Consider the following 16,966-nt stretch of genomic DNA (forward strand, 5'->3'; position numbering starts at 1 on the left):
CCCGAGGATCAGCCGCACACTCAATAACCTATTTAACGGTGGATCAAACGTCAGCACAGAGGAGGTTCGCGATAAATGCCTACGCTTATTATCCATTCTTGTGTGGATTGGAGAACCTGATATGATACATCGTTTTACAGAGGAGGGACTGAACGATGCGCACCTGCCCCTAGACCCTGAACATTTTCCGCTGAAATGCGATGGCATAGGGCGGTTCAAAGACTTCTTTTGTGAAGTGCAATGGCCATTTTGCCCATTCATGTTCGAAAATGTCCGACACAGGCGACGACTGAAGCCTAGGGTTGTTGTTCCAATCGACAAAATCGATCAGATCGAGAATACAAACGGCGGGGATGGCTGTACCGTATGGAAAGCTAAGATACATGAATGTTGCTCAGGGGCAGAGCTGTGAGTACCCCCACTCTTTTACCCAACTCCCAAGTTACTAACTAGATGGATGTCTAGAAACTTGCAGTACTTAAAGAATACGAAGGGTTCGAAAAGTGTGATGATGTGTGGCGGCTATGGGAGAGTGAAACCGAAACGTATAGAGTTCTTCACGACAAAGAGGAAGAAATAAAGCGTAGTGGCCCAGATCCCGGACGCAGCCCATTTCGCAACATACCTAGATACTACTGGTCGTTCCGACAAGGATCCAAAGCAACGCTCGTTATTGAGTACGCTAATGGGGAGACTCTGAAGCAGTATTTTAAAGACAACTCAAAGGGGCTCGAGTCGTCGGGATGTACGGAGTTTTGGCAGCAAATCTTTGGTCTACTAGATGCCATCGCGATGATTCATAACAATGCCAAGGAGCGAGAATCCGAAGGGCAACGACTAGCTAGGTAAGCTATCAAGGAGGATCTTAATCACATTGAATGCTCATGTATCATAGTGCACTGGGTGAAATGATGGCCTTGTACAAGCATATGAAGGAGTTCGCTTGATGGGGTTAGCTACTTGCCCGAATATAATATCTTTAATGCTAAGTATATCATAGAATTCACCAAGATATCAAACCGGAAAACATCCTCTTATTCTACGAAGGCGAAAGGAAGTCTGGGTCGGGTCCTCCATCGCTTTTCAAACTTACCGATTTTGGTCGCAGTCACACTAGAGTGGTGAACGAAAAGGATAATGATCAAGGGGGCAGGGACAACGGGGCAAATAAGATGTATTGTGAGTTTAAAATACATTAGCCCCGTGCGCCTAATTAATTTAACCATCCCCAGCTGCACCGGAGTGTTGCGATATCGACGGAAGGAGAGGCATTTCACACGACAGAGTAGGCCCAAAAGCAGACATATGGTCTATAGGCGCGGTTTTCAGCGAGACTCTAGTGTGGAGTTTGAGAGGCGAAGCTGGGATAAACCAGTACTGGGAGAAGAGGTGCGAGCAAACTAAAGATACTAGACTAGACGCAGCAGGCTATGGCGCTTGCTTCCACGACGCGACTGCACGCCTCAAGGCTGTCGATCAAATGCATCAGGTTTGCATTAGGGACCCAGAACAAGGGGCTGATGAAATATTTCATCAAGTTGACGATATCGTTCTAAATCACATGCTCCAACCAGAATCTAATCGTCTTGACGCTCACCAACTTCTGAATCGTTGGCATATGCGTGGAGGCGTCAACCAGCTGGGACCGATTGAGCTACCTTTGATTAATCTACCGGATATATCCGGCTCAGAGCCGCGTGAGAGTCAGCAGCAAAGTGGCTCTCCAGAGATTTCAGCTGTGCCGGAACAAGTACAACATACCGGATCTAGCTCTATACGAATGGAAGATGTCGAAAATATTGCTTTTTTATACGAAAAGTTGCAAATTCAAGGATCTAGGTTTCGATCCAAGTACCTTCATGTGTCGCCGAGCTTCAAGCAGAATGAGTCTCCAAGCATCCAGAAAGAGGACAGGCATCTTCAACGAACTGAACAAGTGAGTGGCCTCCTTCCCCATAAGGCTATTAGCAGATTAAGATGATTAATAGTGCAGATATTTTTGATTGATGATACGATTTCTATGAGACACAACAAGGATGCCGTTTGCAAAACAATACGCGTATTCGGAAAAATCGCCAAACAAATTACGCCAAAAAATATACCTGTCCTAGTAAAAAGTGCTTCCAATGATATTACCGTATCGACAAACAAGACCAAAAACTTGGAAAAGGAAGTTTGGGATCTAATATTCGATTCCAATGAGACTGACTTGAATTACTGCCTTGGTGAATTAGTGACCAAGATCGTGTGTAATTCTCAATCTGCCACTCTCTTTATATTAACAGATGGAAACTGGGACTCCTCTACGTGCCAACTCCATGAACAAATCAAAAGCCTATCCAAACACATAGAAGACAATAACCTAGATATTACCAAGTTTTCTATCCAATTCATCCTTTTTGGAGAGGGGTCCATGGAGAAGGAGTTGCCTATATACTATGCTGAAAACTAGTAAGTGATTGCATGTTACTATTCACCTAATGGATGTAGGGTTATGCTAACGCTGAGAGTACCAGCCGAATTGTATCTAGGTATCACTACGATGAGCCTGTAGTTTCTTTTTTCAGGGCAGCCGCCGAAAGTAGTCGACGTAGCTTGATGAGTGGACACGCGGAACCTTCAACTAGATCAGCGTTACTGATCTCGAGCTCAGCCATCCAATACGGTTAACCCTCAGACACAAAAGTATTGGTATGGCACGTAATTGATGAAACTCATCTTGGACATAATTTGCTCTTTTGCGGGAATATTACCATTTCAAGTCGAAGCGACCGGACGAACCTAGCAACTCTTCTTTCGCAAGGCGTAGTAATTCGAAAACCCCGTTTATAATCGGTTGGGGACGGCGAGACATACCTAGGTAACAAAAAAGGAAAAGGTGAGAGGCGTTGTCTTTTTTCTACATCGTCATTCCGAGACAAAAAGAAAAACGCTACCCAATATCGGCTTACTTTTCGGCCAATCTTCTTTTCGTATTGGTGGTCTGGTCTCAAGAAGTGAACGATCTCGAACCTAGCGTGGCAGTGCGAGCGGTGCGAGACCTCATGGCGAATCTCGCATTCATAAATGTGTCTGTCCCTTGCTGGATTGGCCGACTGCCTGCTGCGGTTTATCCACCACTTATAATCTTTCGACGCGTACGTAACCAACCCCGAAACTCAAACAACAAACAACCATCGAAGGGGATTTCGCCCAAGTACAATCGGACTATTTAAAATGCCTAAGTCCTTCATACCAACGTACAGGTCGAGCCAAGGTGCCCCACAGAGTCACCTAGACGAACTATTTCCTGGCGTATCGTGTGCAATAGATGTGAGTCGAGCCGATGGCAAATGATCTTTTCGCAAGCTGACTGCGTTTTTCAGATAACCGATGGGTATTATGTGGTTAATGTACCACGTATTCTGACCGAGGTAAGCCTTGAAGGCGATGATCGTGTATATTTTGGGGTCTCTAACACGCCTGTTATTTTTAGGATGAGATGAGGGAGATAAGGGACATGAGGTCAAAGGAAGGGCGGGTCGTGTAAAACCAAGCGAAGGTGTTGTATTTAGGATTTATTCAGTTACATGTATTAATAGAGACTCATTTTAAAATATATATATCCCACAACTGCGTTGGAAGCCATCCTTTTTATATGCAGTCTTTCAAAAAACCCAACATTATAATTTGGGCTGCATCAGAACAAATACCCCATTAATTTGAGCTATGGTGATGGGGTCATGCATGTGAAAATGGGGCAAAAGCGGGGTATATCGGAATTTAAGTTTCGAGGCCTTCCCGAAAGGTCGATGTTCGCGATGGTTATTGGCTGTTTGCTAAATCTTAATTTCTTCCTGGGTAAGCCCTTGAATACCCAGGTACATACCTAGAGCTTATGTTTTCAGGTCATCGTTAGGGCGCTACTTCGTCACCCAAGTCACGTTAGTAGTGACAAAGACCTAGCCATATAGTTAAAGGCATGTGGTAGGTATCCACACGGATTCGATCTCGTCTTTGCCTGTTTCCCCTTCCATTTTGGTAATATCACATTTCAAACGTAGATCCTCTATCGCAAACTCCTCGCCAAGATCCTCAAGTTCATACTCTTGCCCAGTTTTCCCATCCATCATCGTCGCCCCTCTATAATAGACGTCGTGCACAATCTCCGCTTTCTTGTACTTGATTTGCCTTACTCGTATCGCGAGGATGAAGTCTGTCGAACCCTCAAAGGACTCTCCAACCGACTGGCCTTTCGTCAAGCCAGCTTCAGGTCCGATATCCCCAGGCATACCGGGCGCGCTGAATCCTAACTTGAGTCTTCCACCTACCGTGGTGGACCGTTTGGTCTCAAGTGATGCCCCACGAGCAATCTTTATTCCCGTGATCATAAAGACAGGTTTCTTATTCTTTGTAGCATTTGTATATATCTTGACTCCATCCGTTTCCATGCTCTTCTTCACGTATTCATCGGTCGGGTTAAAGGCGAGGGTTTCTAGACGGTCTATGGAGAGGACGTCATCCGCCTCTCTTTTGTATTCGGCGTGAGCCTCAATGCCAAAGCCTAGAATGGCTAGTACCTCGGCGAAAACACCAAAGGTCCCGCCGAGGATTTTGGAGCGGGTTGTCTTAAAGCCTCGTTTCTCGTCAATTGGCAGTCGGTTTGGGATATCGATTCTTTGGCCTTCGTTTAAGGGAGAAAACTCGAAAACGTTTTTTAGGATGTGGCCGAGTTCGACAGGACCGTCGGGTGGTGGGGCTGTCGAGAAATCCGGGGCGACGATGTACGCCCTAACCATCTCGTGCGATGTAATTAGTGTCAACGGGATAGTCAGCAAAGGCCTTTAATGTTATTAGTTTGGCAATAAACTCATCCTGCCTTATTCATTTGGTGATATTTGGTCGCGTGTAGCACATCTTCGAGGTTATGCGTTCAACTGTTGCGACAGCCACCTTCACCACATATAACCCGATCTGCCCAATGTACACTTTGAGATTATGCCATACGCACACCGCTATGGAACATACAAGTTTATCTATAACCTTATCACGGATGTCGACTGGCCAGATAAGTTAACGTGGCTTAGGACATTGGGGGGCTATGTCTGACTACTCTTGGGAACACGTCTTCTCATTCGCTCTTTAATAAAGCCACATTACGTAGTATATTGAACGATACAATCATTCTAACCCCCACCTTATCGGATCCCAGCCCCATGGAAGACATCATCGCTGTTCACACCTTCCCTCAAATTGTCAAGGTATGTTTCGAAGTTCTGTGATACCCTAATAACATGCTGCAAATGGGAATAGTTCATGACCTCCCCGCGATACCGCGCTAACTGCCTTGCCGTGGTAATGGCGTTCCGAATTTGCCGACCGTTCATCTTATATTTGGCTAGCTCGTCAACTTGGGCTTTGATGCTGATGAAATTCATAGAGCCGTTTCCCATCTCTTCGTAGTGCTCGAAAAAGTTCGACCAGATTTGTCGACGCTGAGAGACACCCAAGTTATCATACTTCAGGGCTAGCTGAATGCGCGATTTAAATGCCTCATCGAATGTGCCGACGCGATTGGACGTAAGTATTAAGATACCGTCATAATATTCCAGAACACGTAGGAAAACAGATACCAGGGCGTTGCGATCAAGATTTGAATGTACTCGTTCTTCTAGAAAAACGTCGGCCTCGTCTAGAAGAACGACGCATCCCCAGATATGGCCCAAATGAAGAACCGACTCGAGATACTTCTCTACATCCTCTGGCTTGGTACCGATGTCGCCACACGTCACGCGATAGAGTGGCTTTTCAGCTAATTCGGCGACTGTTTCGGCTGTGAATGTCTTGCCAGTTCCAGGGCCACCGTGAAGGAGGAGTATAAGGCCATTACCCTTACCACTAACCAGGTCAGCGCCTTGTTCGTCCTGCAAATGTGTGGTAACTAAGGCTTGGATAAGCTCCTTGGTATCCTTGTCGACTACTAACTTATCGAAGGCCTTCTTGTTCCATACGACTTCTTTGATTTTGTCTACCTTAAGGTCCACTAATAGAATGGTTATCGTTAGCCCGCCGCTCTTCGACAACAATCGATTCTGGATAGAGATGCGAAGGAAATCCACTCTTACCCCATTTCTTCCGCCGAAGATTGTAAGCCTTAACCGTCTGAGGGAAAATATAGATTTCATCACCTTCAGGTCCAATGACCTCGTGGATTGCGCGGTTCTCTTCCGTGGAAGTGCGCCCCCCGTATATGGAGTCCTTATGTAGCATCTCGTACGTCTTGTAGTCTATCATGTATCTCTCCATTTCCTTCCCTTTTGTCAGTTTTAACCTATCAGATGTGCAATAAATCGTGCGAGTTTACTTACGTCCTTTGGTTCTGACTGGTAGTCAACTAACTTCTGTCCTCGGCATTTCCAGTATGTTTCTCCTCTCCGCTGTAAAGCTGCCCGTATTGTCTCCGTTGCGTATTTAAGTGGGAAAATTTCTAAATCTGTTATCTTGAGCTTTTCATCAGGGCTCGATGTCCAATAAGTAAATTCAAGAGCCTTCTCACTACTCCGAAAAGTGCCGTCGTATTCCCAACACCAACCTTCGACGCTTAAAACGACTTTGCGCTTTCGATGCCGCAGCTCTAAAGAGTCAGGTTTCTGGCGGGCTTTCCCGTTAAGGGGCTGCTGTGGTAGATTACGCCGTAGATCTGTCTGGGGCCATGTAGTGCCTATATACGCTTCTAGGGAATTCTTCTGGTTCGATACCAAGACGTCTCCAGGGCAAATCAAGTACTCCATCAGCTTGTGAGATATAAGACCGTCGGCTAAATGACTCTCTACTTCCATATACTCTTGCTTATAGTAGTCCTCAATCCACAGTGATAGGAAGTCTAGCAATCTCTGCTGACCTGGCAGGAGGGCCTCCCGGATTTTAGGGTATGAATGCCGACCATAGTACCAGAATAGATAAGGGGCTGCAATCTCATCGGCTGGGTCAAAATGAGGGAACCTGGATTTGGAATCCGGCTGAGCTTTAGTGAAGGCTCTGACAGCCTCTATCATATAGCGCGAACTCAAAGTTATACACTCGTGTGACGGTTTTGGGGCATGCAATATTTCCTCCCCTTCCTCTTCGTCCTCCTCTTTCGTGCTCGAGTCTCTGGAGTCAAGAATTGGATAATCCTGATATACGACGAAGACCACCTCTGGATGTCTATCCAAATAACGGGAGACATTCGCCAATGGCTTTTCGGCCCTTAACGTCTTTGATCCATCGTCCGTCAATGCCCAAGATGGCTCATTCAGCGAGATGCTGTCTCCGAGTCGGTAAAGCGTTATCCATGATAGAGTACTCACGGAAGTCGTCTCATCGTTCTCTCGGCGCTGAGTTTCAGTCTCAAGAAGATGTTTGAGCTTTTGAAATAAGTCACCCTCTACGTTTGTTGAACTGGCCGGATCACCGAAGGATTTAGACACGCTCTCTATATCAAGCTGAGTATTCGAGTATGAACGCTTAGAGAGGCCTCGTTCCTGGAAAGGTTTAGCTCCCAGCTCCAACCCCTGTCGGGGTGCTGGTGGCGGAGACTTGTCATCTAGGTGAGCAAACAGTACTGCATCAGATTGGGTAGGCCTTACCGCTTCGGTTATATTGAAGATAGGATTTGGTAAATTCTGTATATCTTCATCGACTTCATTCTCGTCACTTGTTTCCTCGAAAGGCGGACTCTGCGGCTTCTCCAACGCAACAAGCAGTTCCTGGCTATGGTTGCTATCTCCGGATCTGTCTTGGGATATTGTATCGTGCTTCAAATGACCCCAGGCTGGGGCGTCTTGGTTCAGTTGATGCGCTCGTTTTCGTGATAATCTATTTCTAATCTCTTGTTGAGATCTTATCATCTCTTGTGATTGTCGAGCGTAGTCGTCCATATTCTTTCGGCCATTTGGCTGTGGCGGCAGCCCTCTTGCTGGAGGAGTATGAGGCATTGAATTTCGAGTAATAGTTCAAGCTCATACGATTTTACTTTTGTCCATTCGTACGGAAAATAGCACAATGCCGACAATAATATAGCCTCTCGTAATAACCACGGCGGGTCTGAATGGGATCAAAGTCTCTCCACAGCCCTGTCGTATGAGATATGATACAGTGGAAATTTAATAGTATGCCAGGAATGTAAGCTGAACGGTACCGATAGGCGCCCGTAGATAGATGCATGGGCACCCTGGTTTGGAGCCGAAGCCGCACTTGGGTGGACAAGTGGCGGCATAAGCAAATCTCAGCACTAGCAGAGTTAGACTCGTACGCCCTTAACCCTACCTACCTACTGCCTAGGTAGGTAGGTATTGCATTTAAGGTACTTGGCGGGGGATATCTGGGAGCCATTGCTGACGCTGGATTAGGAGAGTCCATTTAGCCCTCGATCTGAAGTTACGATAGGAGGACTGGTGAACACGAGTTATTCGTTATTATGTCCCAAGATATATCTAGTAGCCTCAATCATGCTAATGGACTCGATCACTCAGAAACATTCTTAAATCTGCGGCTTCCCCTCCCAGACCCGTACACTTCCCTGCGAAGTTGGGCGGCAACTTTAAAGAAAAATCGTGCCATTTCCAACGGCTACGAGTGGATAACGCCAGCGCTAAATGAGTGGTCATTAAAAACGACATCATCGCTGCTTATGATCCAGTTTCATCACGAGTCACGGCTCGAAATGAGGAAATTGATAATAGATGTGATAGAGTGCATGCAGGAAAAAGATTATCCCGTACTTTGGGTACTGAGGCCAGTCACACTTGAAAACAGTGGCAGCTTCGAAGATAATTTAAGCCCCATCGACATAATGAAGAATTTGATTCTCCAGGCGCTACGAACACCACAGGAGAATCTCAATAAGCCTCATTCCTCAAAAATACAGGATACGGTTCAATACGCAACAAACATGGAAGATTGGTTCTATATACTGGAGCTAGCTTTAGCTGGCTTGAGATATGTTTACCTGATCATTGACAACGAGGCTATCGTGGAAGCCTCGGATTTTCGGTGCAACTCCCTGTCATACTCATGGCCAATAGAATTGATACGGTTCATGGAGAGGCTTAGAAGTAAAGGATCAACCGTGGTTGTCAAGACAATGTTAGTAGGCTATAGCCCCGTCATGACCATTTCGAAATGGCGTGGAACGCCGGTTGAAGAACTAGCGTTATGGGTGCGGGCACCAAATGGGGGAGGTCCCGGGGCGCCAAGGGGGCGAAATGGGGGCAGTAATCGCAATACGCTATCGTCTTCGATTCACCTACCAGCTACGGTGCCGGCAATCCCTATATCGCGGGATCGGGATACTTCAACCCCTCTAGGACCTTCAACGATCTCGGATTGTACGCACAATGCGTCCACGTACCGTCAACCACTGGCGCCTACTGGGAACTTAGACGGCGACAAGTTGGAATCGCGTCTAGGAGCGATCGGGGTCTACAATCGACAGAGAAAACTATTGGAAGATCCCCATCCGGACAAACTTCAACTGTTCGATGAAAGAGATGAGCTTAAAGTAAGCACCGACAGGTAAGCGAATCAGAATAGTCAATGTAAGGCGTAAGCTAATGGTGGGTACTTTAGCAAGATTGAGAGCGTTAAGGAGTTCTTCCATCGTATCGAAGGCTTTCACGAGAAGTATATGAGCAGCTGTCAATCTGATATCAGAGTAAAGATCGCGGTCTTAGACACGGGCCTAGACGAGCACCAGCTTGGATTCAAAACAAGACGAGAAGAAATACAGGATGGGCGCAGAGGTGTAGGCTTAAGGGCCGATATAGATCCCGTAAGGGCGACGAAGTCATTCCTAGACGAGTCAGTAAAAGATGCCAAAGGCCATGGCACACACGTAGCAGAGATTCTCCTTCAGGTCGCTCCTCAGGCGAACCTCTACATCGCTAAAATATCCCACATGCTATCTTCGCCAACGACGAGCCAAATCGCGAATGTGAGTATCCATCCCACCCGACAATGTCCGCCCGACGCTACCTAGTCATTTGCAAGTCCTCTTCCTAACTCCAATAGGCAATAAAATGGGCGGTAGAAATGGACTGCGACATCATCACTATGTCTTTTGGCCTTCCTCAGCCTTCCGATCAATTTGAAAGTTTTGGCGAAATCGACGAGGCCATTCGGATTGCCTATTCTGCTGGCAAACTGCTCTTCGCCGCTGCCTCCAACTCAGGGGGAAATGCCCAGAGGACCTACCCAGCCAGCGACCCCCGCGTCATATGTGTGCACGCTACGGATGGGCTCGGAAACAACACAGGTGGGATGAACCCCCCAGTAGACATCTGGGGAGACAATTTTGCTACTCTAGGCCTCTGTATCCCGTGTTCTTGGGGCAACAATATCGTCTATAAGTCTGGAACTTCGTTCGCCACCCCTATCGCGGCTGGGATCGCAGCCAATGTTATTGACTATGCAACATACAGCTATAGCCTTGGGAAGCTATCGGCAGAAAAATATAGAAAAATACGGCGGGGTGATGGCATGAGGAAGCTTTTCATGCAGCTATTGTCAATCCAAAGAGACGGCTTTCGGTACATAGCACCCTGGCATCTTTGGAAGCCCGAGTTAGACGATGAGTACGTCTGGGCTAAGTTGCGCGGGGATTTTAACTTATGAATAGTTCCTCGGGTCTTGTAGAAGGCACCTAGGGATTGATGAGCTACTATTTCACACTATATGAAGCCGAATATGGTATCTAGAGCTTAAATATCGCTGCGATGTTAAGAGAACCATGGTTTAGGTATATAGTAGGGGACTATGAACCTATGATGCGATTGAGTGTAGATGAATAACAATGAAATGAATGGAAGTTACTTACTCGAGCAAAAGGAGTGTTGGTTACATCAAATTAACTGCTAAAGAGCCTACGACTCGAAACTCCCAGGCATTTTACCCTAATCCCACTTCAACTAAATTTTTTTCTTCATAAGCGAAACGATTCAAACTGTAGCTCACGTAGTTGTGATTGATATCCGACATACTCAGCAATCGAAATCTCATCTAACGGCGAACCTTCGAGGTTGGGGCTGTCCCAAACTAGCGTGATGTCATCGAGACGGCACTATACATCGGAGGTGTGGATAGTTCTCAATTCCGTTCAACCGCAAACACCGCGAAAGGAGTAAGGGGATGAGATTTCGAAGCACCATCACCGACATATGAGTAGGAAAAAGCCTAGAGGATTTCTTGGCTCAGCAGCCACTTCGCACGGTCTGACGCGTCTCGCTGACAGGCCGAGAGTCGGCTGTCGCACAAGACAAACCAGATATTCAAAAGTCCTTTTACTTGGCTTCAATCAGTGTTAGGATAGCTGTTAAGTTGTCTGTTAAGGACAATCATCGATCCAAACAAGCGTGGCTTGCCAAGAAACCGGCGTAATGGCGCAGGGCGAATCAAGTTGTCGCTGGTATCAAGGGATAAGAGGCGCAAGAGATATGTCTCTTATAACAGACCTAGTATCACTCGCCTCAATCTCTTGAATGAATAGGGAGGCCGCCGGTGGCAGGGGTCTAAGTCACTATCACGTTAACTGCGTCAAACAGCAAACTCAGATCGTTGTAAATCCGCGTCATCGCTAGCTAGCATCTTGCACCTTGGATGAGGGGATATCAAAGATTGCGCGGGGGGCTTATCGAGGGGTAACTACCCTGAAAAAAAATCTTCAATACTAGTAATTCTTAGCACAATGAAAATGTGTCTTGGCTGAAATCATTCAGCTGACTATACGCGTAAAAAATATCGGATTTGCAAGGAGAAACATACTAAGGTAGGTACCGCAGCTCCTTCCCGCCGGAAGACTCGGGTCGCAAAGGGGGAACCCCACACGTAGCCGACCGCGCGCCCCTTCTCGCCTTCCTACGGACTTCGAACAAACGCCTGCCTCGGGCTACACAAGATTCGGGCCCCGACGTCGGCACCTGCCACGTACATAACCCCGCTGCAGGCTTCGTGTCTCATCGTCCGCGCAATCCTGTTATAGGCGTCTGAGAGGTGGGAGATGAAGACCGCGATAGGTTGTTGCGCTCGTGGTGGTTGGTAGCTAACTGTGTGGTACAGATAAGATGCACATGTAAGCGAACGCCCCATGCGTCATCTAAGCGGCAACATATCTATCCACGCAGGCAGGCAAGCGGGCTAGGGCAAATTTCGAATGCCCTAGAAACGGCAATGACCCCCACTTTGCCCTTTTTTGCTTCTTCCTAGAAGGGTATCTAGACAGAACAGAAAGGTAGGTAGGCGGACGGGTCGCGCTGGGATCATAATCCTGTCAGCTTCTTCAGCCGAACAAGGGCAGGGGGAGGGGACATCCGGTCGGGCATAAACCTACTGATAATTTGGATTGGGATGGGTAACACGGAAGGGGGCAAGTCGAAACAGAAAGCAAATCTACTTTTGATGCAGACCGATCGTTGTCTCGTCATCTTCTCAGACATACTGAAGATGTTGGAGTTGCGCTTGTGGCTGTGTGTGGGGTGAGTGCGTACACATATGTAGGCAAGTATGAGGCACATATTCATGATGTCGACTTGGTAGGTCCAAATCGAGAATATTGCGGGATCTGGAATCATGAATATGCAGTCCCATTTGTCCATGTTACGACTTATTCGGCGTCATCACAACATGACTACCGACGCCAGATCTTTTTCTGTGCCGCATAAATACTGTAGCGAACCGGGGGTCTTCCCTTACATGCTATTGGTGAAGTTTGTATAATAAAATTTTTCATTCCGATTTGCTGATTCGTAGTAAAGCAATACTCCATTAGCATGATCTGATAAGAAATTGCTACCAGCTTCCTGCATTATTAATCATGTGGTTGTGGTTATCTGAGACGTATGGGTAGTAAGGCATGTAGGTCTGAAATCAAAACCTCTACTGCGACATACTAACAAGCAAGTACCTCCTAAGTAAGCAGGTGGTCTGCCTAGTCAATACGCCAACCCTGGAAAATGATCTCCGATTGATACTACTCAATCTACATTGTAACTGCGACAACGGCTCTTGTCTGTTAGGGACTAGGATCTAGTAGGCTGAGTTATTATAACTAAGTCATTGGTAATCGGGTCACGGACCGATTGGTGGCGCTGAATGTTGCCATGGGGGGTCATAGACTTTTTACCAATAAGGCATGTGTGGAGGGACGGATACCATGTTTCAAAGCGGTGGCGTGCTTAGACGTGCTCAACGAATATGATTGATCGTTCCTGATCCACGATTGACAAGCCGCCGGACTTACTAAGGTATTAGGTAGGCTATACATGCATTGGAGGTACGTGGGATGGCTGACCTGGGCGTACATAATGCTACTGTCACTGTCTTGCATGATGTGATCGTTATATAATAACTAATGCGGTATATTTGAAACTGTGTAAAACAGGTGTCTAAATCTATAGTACACCAATCATCATAATGGACGGTGTCCTGTGGCGCCTTTCCAATCCCTAGTTGAAAGCTGTAGTGAAGTGATATATCCGAAGACGCCGTCTAATCCAAAATGATGCCGATGGTGCTAAAAACCTCATAAAAGCCCCACCTATACGTAAAGGTATTCGTAGCCCATGACGTTCATGAAATAAATTACCAACCGAACTGTTCGATGTGAACTTCGATCGCGGGGCCGTCAACGCTGATGCAGCTAGCAGCTACGTTGCGTACCACTTTGGTAAGGCTGTCGGGTCCGCAAGCGGCGATAAGGACTCGCTGGTTCTTACCTAACGATCGCACCGCCGCTTTGATTTCTGATTCTGTGTCGGGTCTGCCATGAATGATGGGCAAGTCCGTCATGCTTGTTGCTACCGAAGAAGTATCACCTTGCCGTGTCGCGTTTTTCTCGTCCCCATCGGATTCGTAACGCGTGGCAGCAGAAGACGAAGGCCCGCTGATTCCGGATTCTTCGCTCTTCTCTAACGACGAAGGCTCTATGTGCGACGAGGACTCTGACGAATCTGAGTGGCGTTCTAGGGATCCACCACGGGCGGTCGTAGAGGCGGGCGTTAATCTAGTAACGTGCACCTTAAGTGCAATTTTCGGGGCATGGAAGTGGCTGCGAAGATTATCCAGATGATGCGTAAACCATGATATGTTTTCTAAGCATCGATTAGCACGTTTCAACATTAGCTAGTGGTGAAAATGGTTACTCACCATGCCCCTTAACGGACCAGATGAAGTCGATTCGCTGCCTAGAATCTTCGGACATTCGCTGTAGCGTATCGGCGGCCATTCCAAATGTGAAAGTTGCGCCAGAACCGCCAGCAACCAAGACAACCTTGTCAAAGTCCAGTGGATCGGGTAAAGTTCCGTATGGACCTTCGGCCGAGACCTTTAGATTTGCCCCGGGATTCTGGGTAGCATACTTATGAAGATCCCGAGTGAAACCACTGTATGTGTTGATAATGAGCTCCATGGGGTCGTTAGCTACGATGGTAAAAGGATGCGTTTCGAAGGTGCGTATTTTTGGGAGCCAGACATAACAATGTTTTCCAGGTCGAGCGCGTGGGATGGGCTTCTTGAGCACTATTCTAGTGCCACCATTGGGTAGGGCATAGACAGTAGCTTCATTGTTGATACTGTTATAAGCCAGCCGACAGAATCGGATGAGGCGATCGCCGAACCACAATGCAGCAAGTATGACCGTGGCGTATAATGTTTGTTCGGCCTTAAAGCTAGGACGGTGTAAACCCATGGCGACGACAATTAGCAGGAACAGGACCAAGTGGATGATATAGAAAAGTTCATAGTTGAGTCGTCTCAGGATCGTGGCGGCTAGGGTCGTGAAAAGCACGGCGAACCCAAGAATTATACCGGCTGTGACGACTTCCTCGCGGAAAATTTCTGTTCTCCCTTCCTCGGTGAAGTAGGCGCAATATATGGACCCATGAAGAATAACGCACACAAAGGTAGTGTACCCGGCAATTTGGTGAAGGACATTGAGTCGCTCGTAAGAGTAGGATGTAAGAATAGCAAGTGGGGTATTCTTCAGAGCAAGAAAAACCACGAAGACCATATTTCCTGCCGCCATCCTATAACATCGCATGTTAGCGAAAAAGATAAAGGTAGTGGTGTAAGAACGTACCACCCAAGACGAGCAGCCAAGTTAGGATATGAGCTGTAGTCGACATTATAGAAACCGAAAAGCGCATTCATAGCTACGTAGACGGTCACGAGGATGGCATGTCCGACTGAGGTGAACCCAGGGAAGCTTCGAACGAAAAGTCTTCTAGTAATTCTAGAGCAGATTGATTAGATTACTCATATTTCAATATATATCCCAAGTTATCGTACTCACCTTGTTACGGCGAGAAAGGGCAGCAGGATCGGGTTTTTGGAACGGGACCAGCCGACCTTGACGAATATAAAACGAAGCCAATGAGCAATAATGAAGACGCCGATGAGGGCACTCAGTGAGGCAGCATAATGAATCACAGCCTGTGTGTTCACCTTCAACCGCGCCGCGAAGAAGGCAGCCTCAGCGGCTTCGGCGGCAGCAGCAGCTGAAGCCGATGTGGTAGCTGCTGAACTAGTAGATGTCGACGTCATGATGGCCAAGTAAGAAGACTCTACTCTACCGACGCTATTGGTATGTCGCAGAGAGGTGGACGAGGAGAGTATGTCTTATAACCACGACCTAATGGAGAGCTACCCCCAGCAGACGTAAGGACGCGTACCCGCTCAGTAGGGTCTTCGTTATAGGTAGGTAGATCGGGACCGAAAAGGGACCGTTGAGTAAGATCAGGCTTTTTACTCACGACGAAGCATACCTAAGCAAAACGTAATCCAGTCCTCGAATGAGAAAAATATGAATGGGCGCAGGTAGAATTAAATCATAGTTCCCAATACCACTGGGGGGCTTCCATAATCGTGCACCTTGGCAAAGCACATGTCCGGTGTGGTCAAGCTTCCGCATAGTAAATAGTAAAAAACCACACTTGGATGAATCTCTATGCCCAAAGAGGAAGTATTGATACGGCACGGGGCCGGATTGTTCATCGGTCAAGGAGTTACCATAGAGTGCCCATGACGGGCTAGCCATATCAGACAGGGGCATGGTGGCCTCACCGGCTATGGTGAGGCAGGTTACAAGCATTTAGGCTTGCCATATTTTCAGAAGTTACATTTTGGAGACAACGAGAATATAGTACTACTCTCGAAGGCATAACATCAGGCTTCTCACGAGACGTGATCGTTGAGCGACTAGGTTGATTAAGCACGGTTTTCGCTTAAGTGGCCGAGGTGGCATGGCAGCATGGGCGCGAAGGCTACTTGCATGGCGAGCCCAAGTGAATGGATGTATAGGCTTGGCTCAATATGAAGGTGAATATACATGATAGTATGTATAGGTACTGTAGTATACTGTTCAGGGAAGGAGACAAAAGGAAAAAAGAGGGTCGAGGTTCTGGATCCTGAAGATGGAGGTATTTGGTTGACAGTTGGAAGAATGAGGGTGGATGTAACAAAAGAGAGAAGCACTTAGGGATCTTTTTTACAAGGGGTATGATGTCGGTACTGACTCGCTAGGGGTGCTACGTTAGTTACATTTGTAGGGGGTAGATGCTAAAGTTTACTGGTCCGCAACAATTAATCCCCCGATCCGGTCCGCTAAATTGACCGGGGAAGGCCCTGTTGATTTGGTCGAGCTAGTACCTTAGTACCCAAACACTTAGCGGCCTCTCGCGATTCGTCGCTTTCCTTGATTTCTTTCCCTTTTCTACCTTCTATTTTCTTCCTTGCACCCCACGAGAACCTTGCTCGTCATCCCAAACCAGCTATGCCCGGAGGTCGATGGTAATATGGATAAAACCAGCGGTTCTTTACGACCCTGTCAACATATCGGACGATACACAACCGTCTACTAGTATTGTATCCCGTTTGGGAATTGAATGACCTTCATTCCTCAGTGGGGATTCTCCGTACAGGCATCGACTCCTCTTACTGACTTTAGCGCATCCATCCA

At 47.1% G+C, this 16,966-nt stretch overlaps 5 protein-coding genes across 5 annotated transcripts; 2 read left to right on the forward strand and 3 right to left on the reverse strand.

The window, feature by feature from the left end:
* Positions 1–353: 353 nt before the first annotated feature.
* F4822DRAFT_428381 (kinase-like domain-containing protein) lies at positions 354–2,670 on the forward strand (the record flags this gene model as incomplete). The annotated part of the gene is made up of 6 exons (XM_051460903.1): positions 354–408; positions 476–845; positions 1,001–1,179; positions 1,233–1,936; positions 1,994–2,451; positions 2,517–2,670. 6 exons carry the CDS (start codon positions 354–356, stop codon positions 2,668–2,670), a joined length of 1,920 nt encoding a protein of 639 aa, XP_051315809.1.
* A 932-nt stretch (positions 2,671–3,602) lies between these two features.
* On the reverse strand, positions 3,603–5,022 carry F4822DRAFT_400591 (uncharacterized protein). Its single transcript, XM_051457875.1, has 2 exons — positions 3,869–5,022; positions 3,603–3,811 (listed from the first exon to the last, which is right to left on the reverse strand). Exon 1 carries the CDS (start codon positions 4,776–4,778, stop codon positions 3,954–3,956), a length of 825 nt encoding a protein of 274 aa, XP_051315810.1. The 5' UTR covers positions 4,779–5,022; the 3' UTR covers positions 3,603–3,811; positions 3,869–3,953.
* A 56-nt stretch (positions 5,023–5,078) lies between these two features.
* Positions 5,079–8,240, reverse strand: F4822DRAFT_400596 (uncharacterized protein). The gene is made up of 4 exons (XM_051457876.1): positions 7,608–8,240; positions 6,348–7,556; positions 6,105–6,288; positions 5,079–6,022 (listed from the first exon to the last, which is right to left on the reverse strand). The coding sequence occupies exons 1-4, from the start codon at positions 7,953–7,955 to the stop codon at positions 5,178–5,180; spliced, it is 2,586 nt and encodes an 861-aa protein (XP_051315811.1). The 5' UTR covers positions 7,956–8,240; the 3' UTR covers positions 5,079–5,177.
* Positions 8,241–8,437: 197 nt separating this feature from the next.
* On the forward strand, positions 8,438–10,632 carry F4822DRAFT_428384 (peptidase S8/S53 domain-containing protein; the record flags this gene model as incomplete). The annotated part of the gene is made up of 3 exons (XM_051460904.1): positions 8,438–9,534; positions 9,589–9,952; positions 10,030–10,632. The coding sequence occupies 3 exons, from the start codon at positions 8,438–8,440 to the stop codon at positions 10,630–10,632; spliced, it is 2,064 nt and encodes a 687-aa protein (XP_051315812.1).
* A 2,834-nt stretch (positions 10,633–13,466) lies between these two features.
* Positions 13,467–15,654, reverse strand: F4822DRAFT_221564 (ferric reductase NAD binding domain-containing protein). Its single transcript, XM_051454003.1, has 4 exons — positions 15,302–15,654; positions 15,089–15,241; positions 14,158–15,035; positions 13,467–14,102 (listed from the first exon to the last, which is right to left on the reverse strand). Exons 1-4 carry the CDS (start codon positions 15,550–15,552, stop codon positions 13,594–13,596), a joined length of 1,791 nt encoding a protein of 596 aa, XP_051315813.1. The 5' UTR covers positions 15,553–15,654; the 3' UTR covers positions 13,467–13,593.
* Between the last annotated feature and the right edge of the window lie 1,312 nt (positions 15,655–16,966).

The sequence above is a fragment of the Hypoxylon trugodes genome (assembly GCF_022578975.1).
Source record: "Hypoxylon trugodes strain CBS 135444 unplaced genomic scaffold F4822scaffold_4, whole genome shotgun sequence".
Classification (NCBI taxonomy): Eukaryota; Fungi; Ascomycota; class Sordariomycetes; order Xylariales; family Hypoxylaceae; genus Hypoxylon; species Hypoxylon trugodes.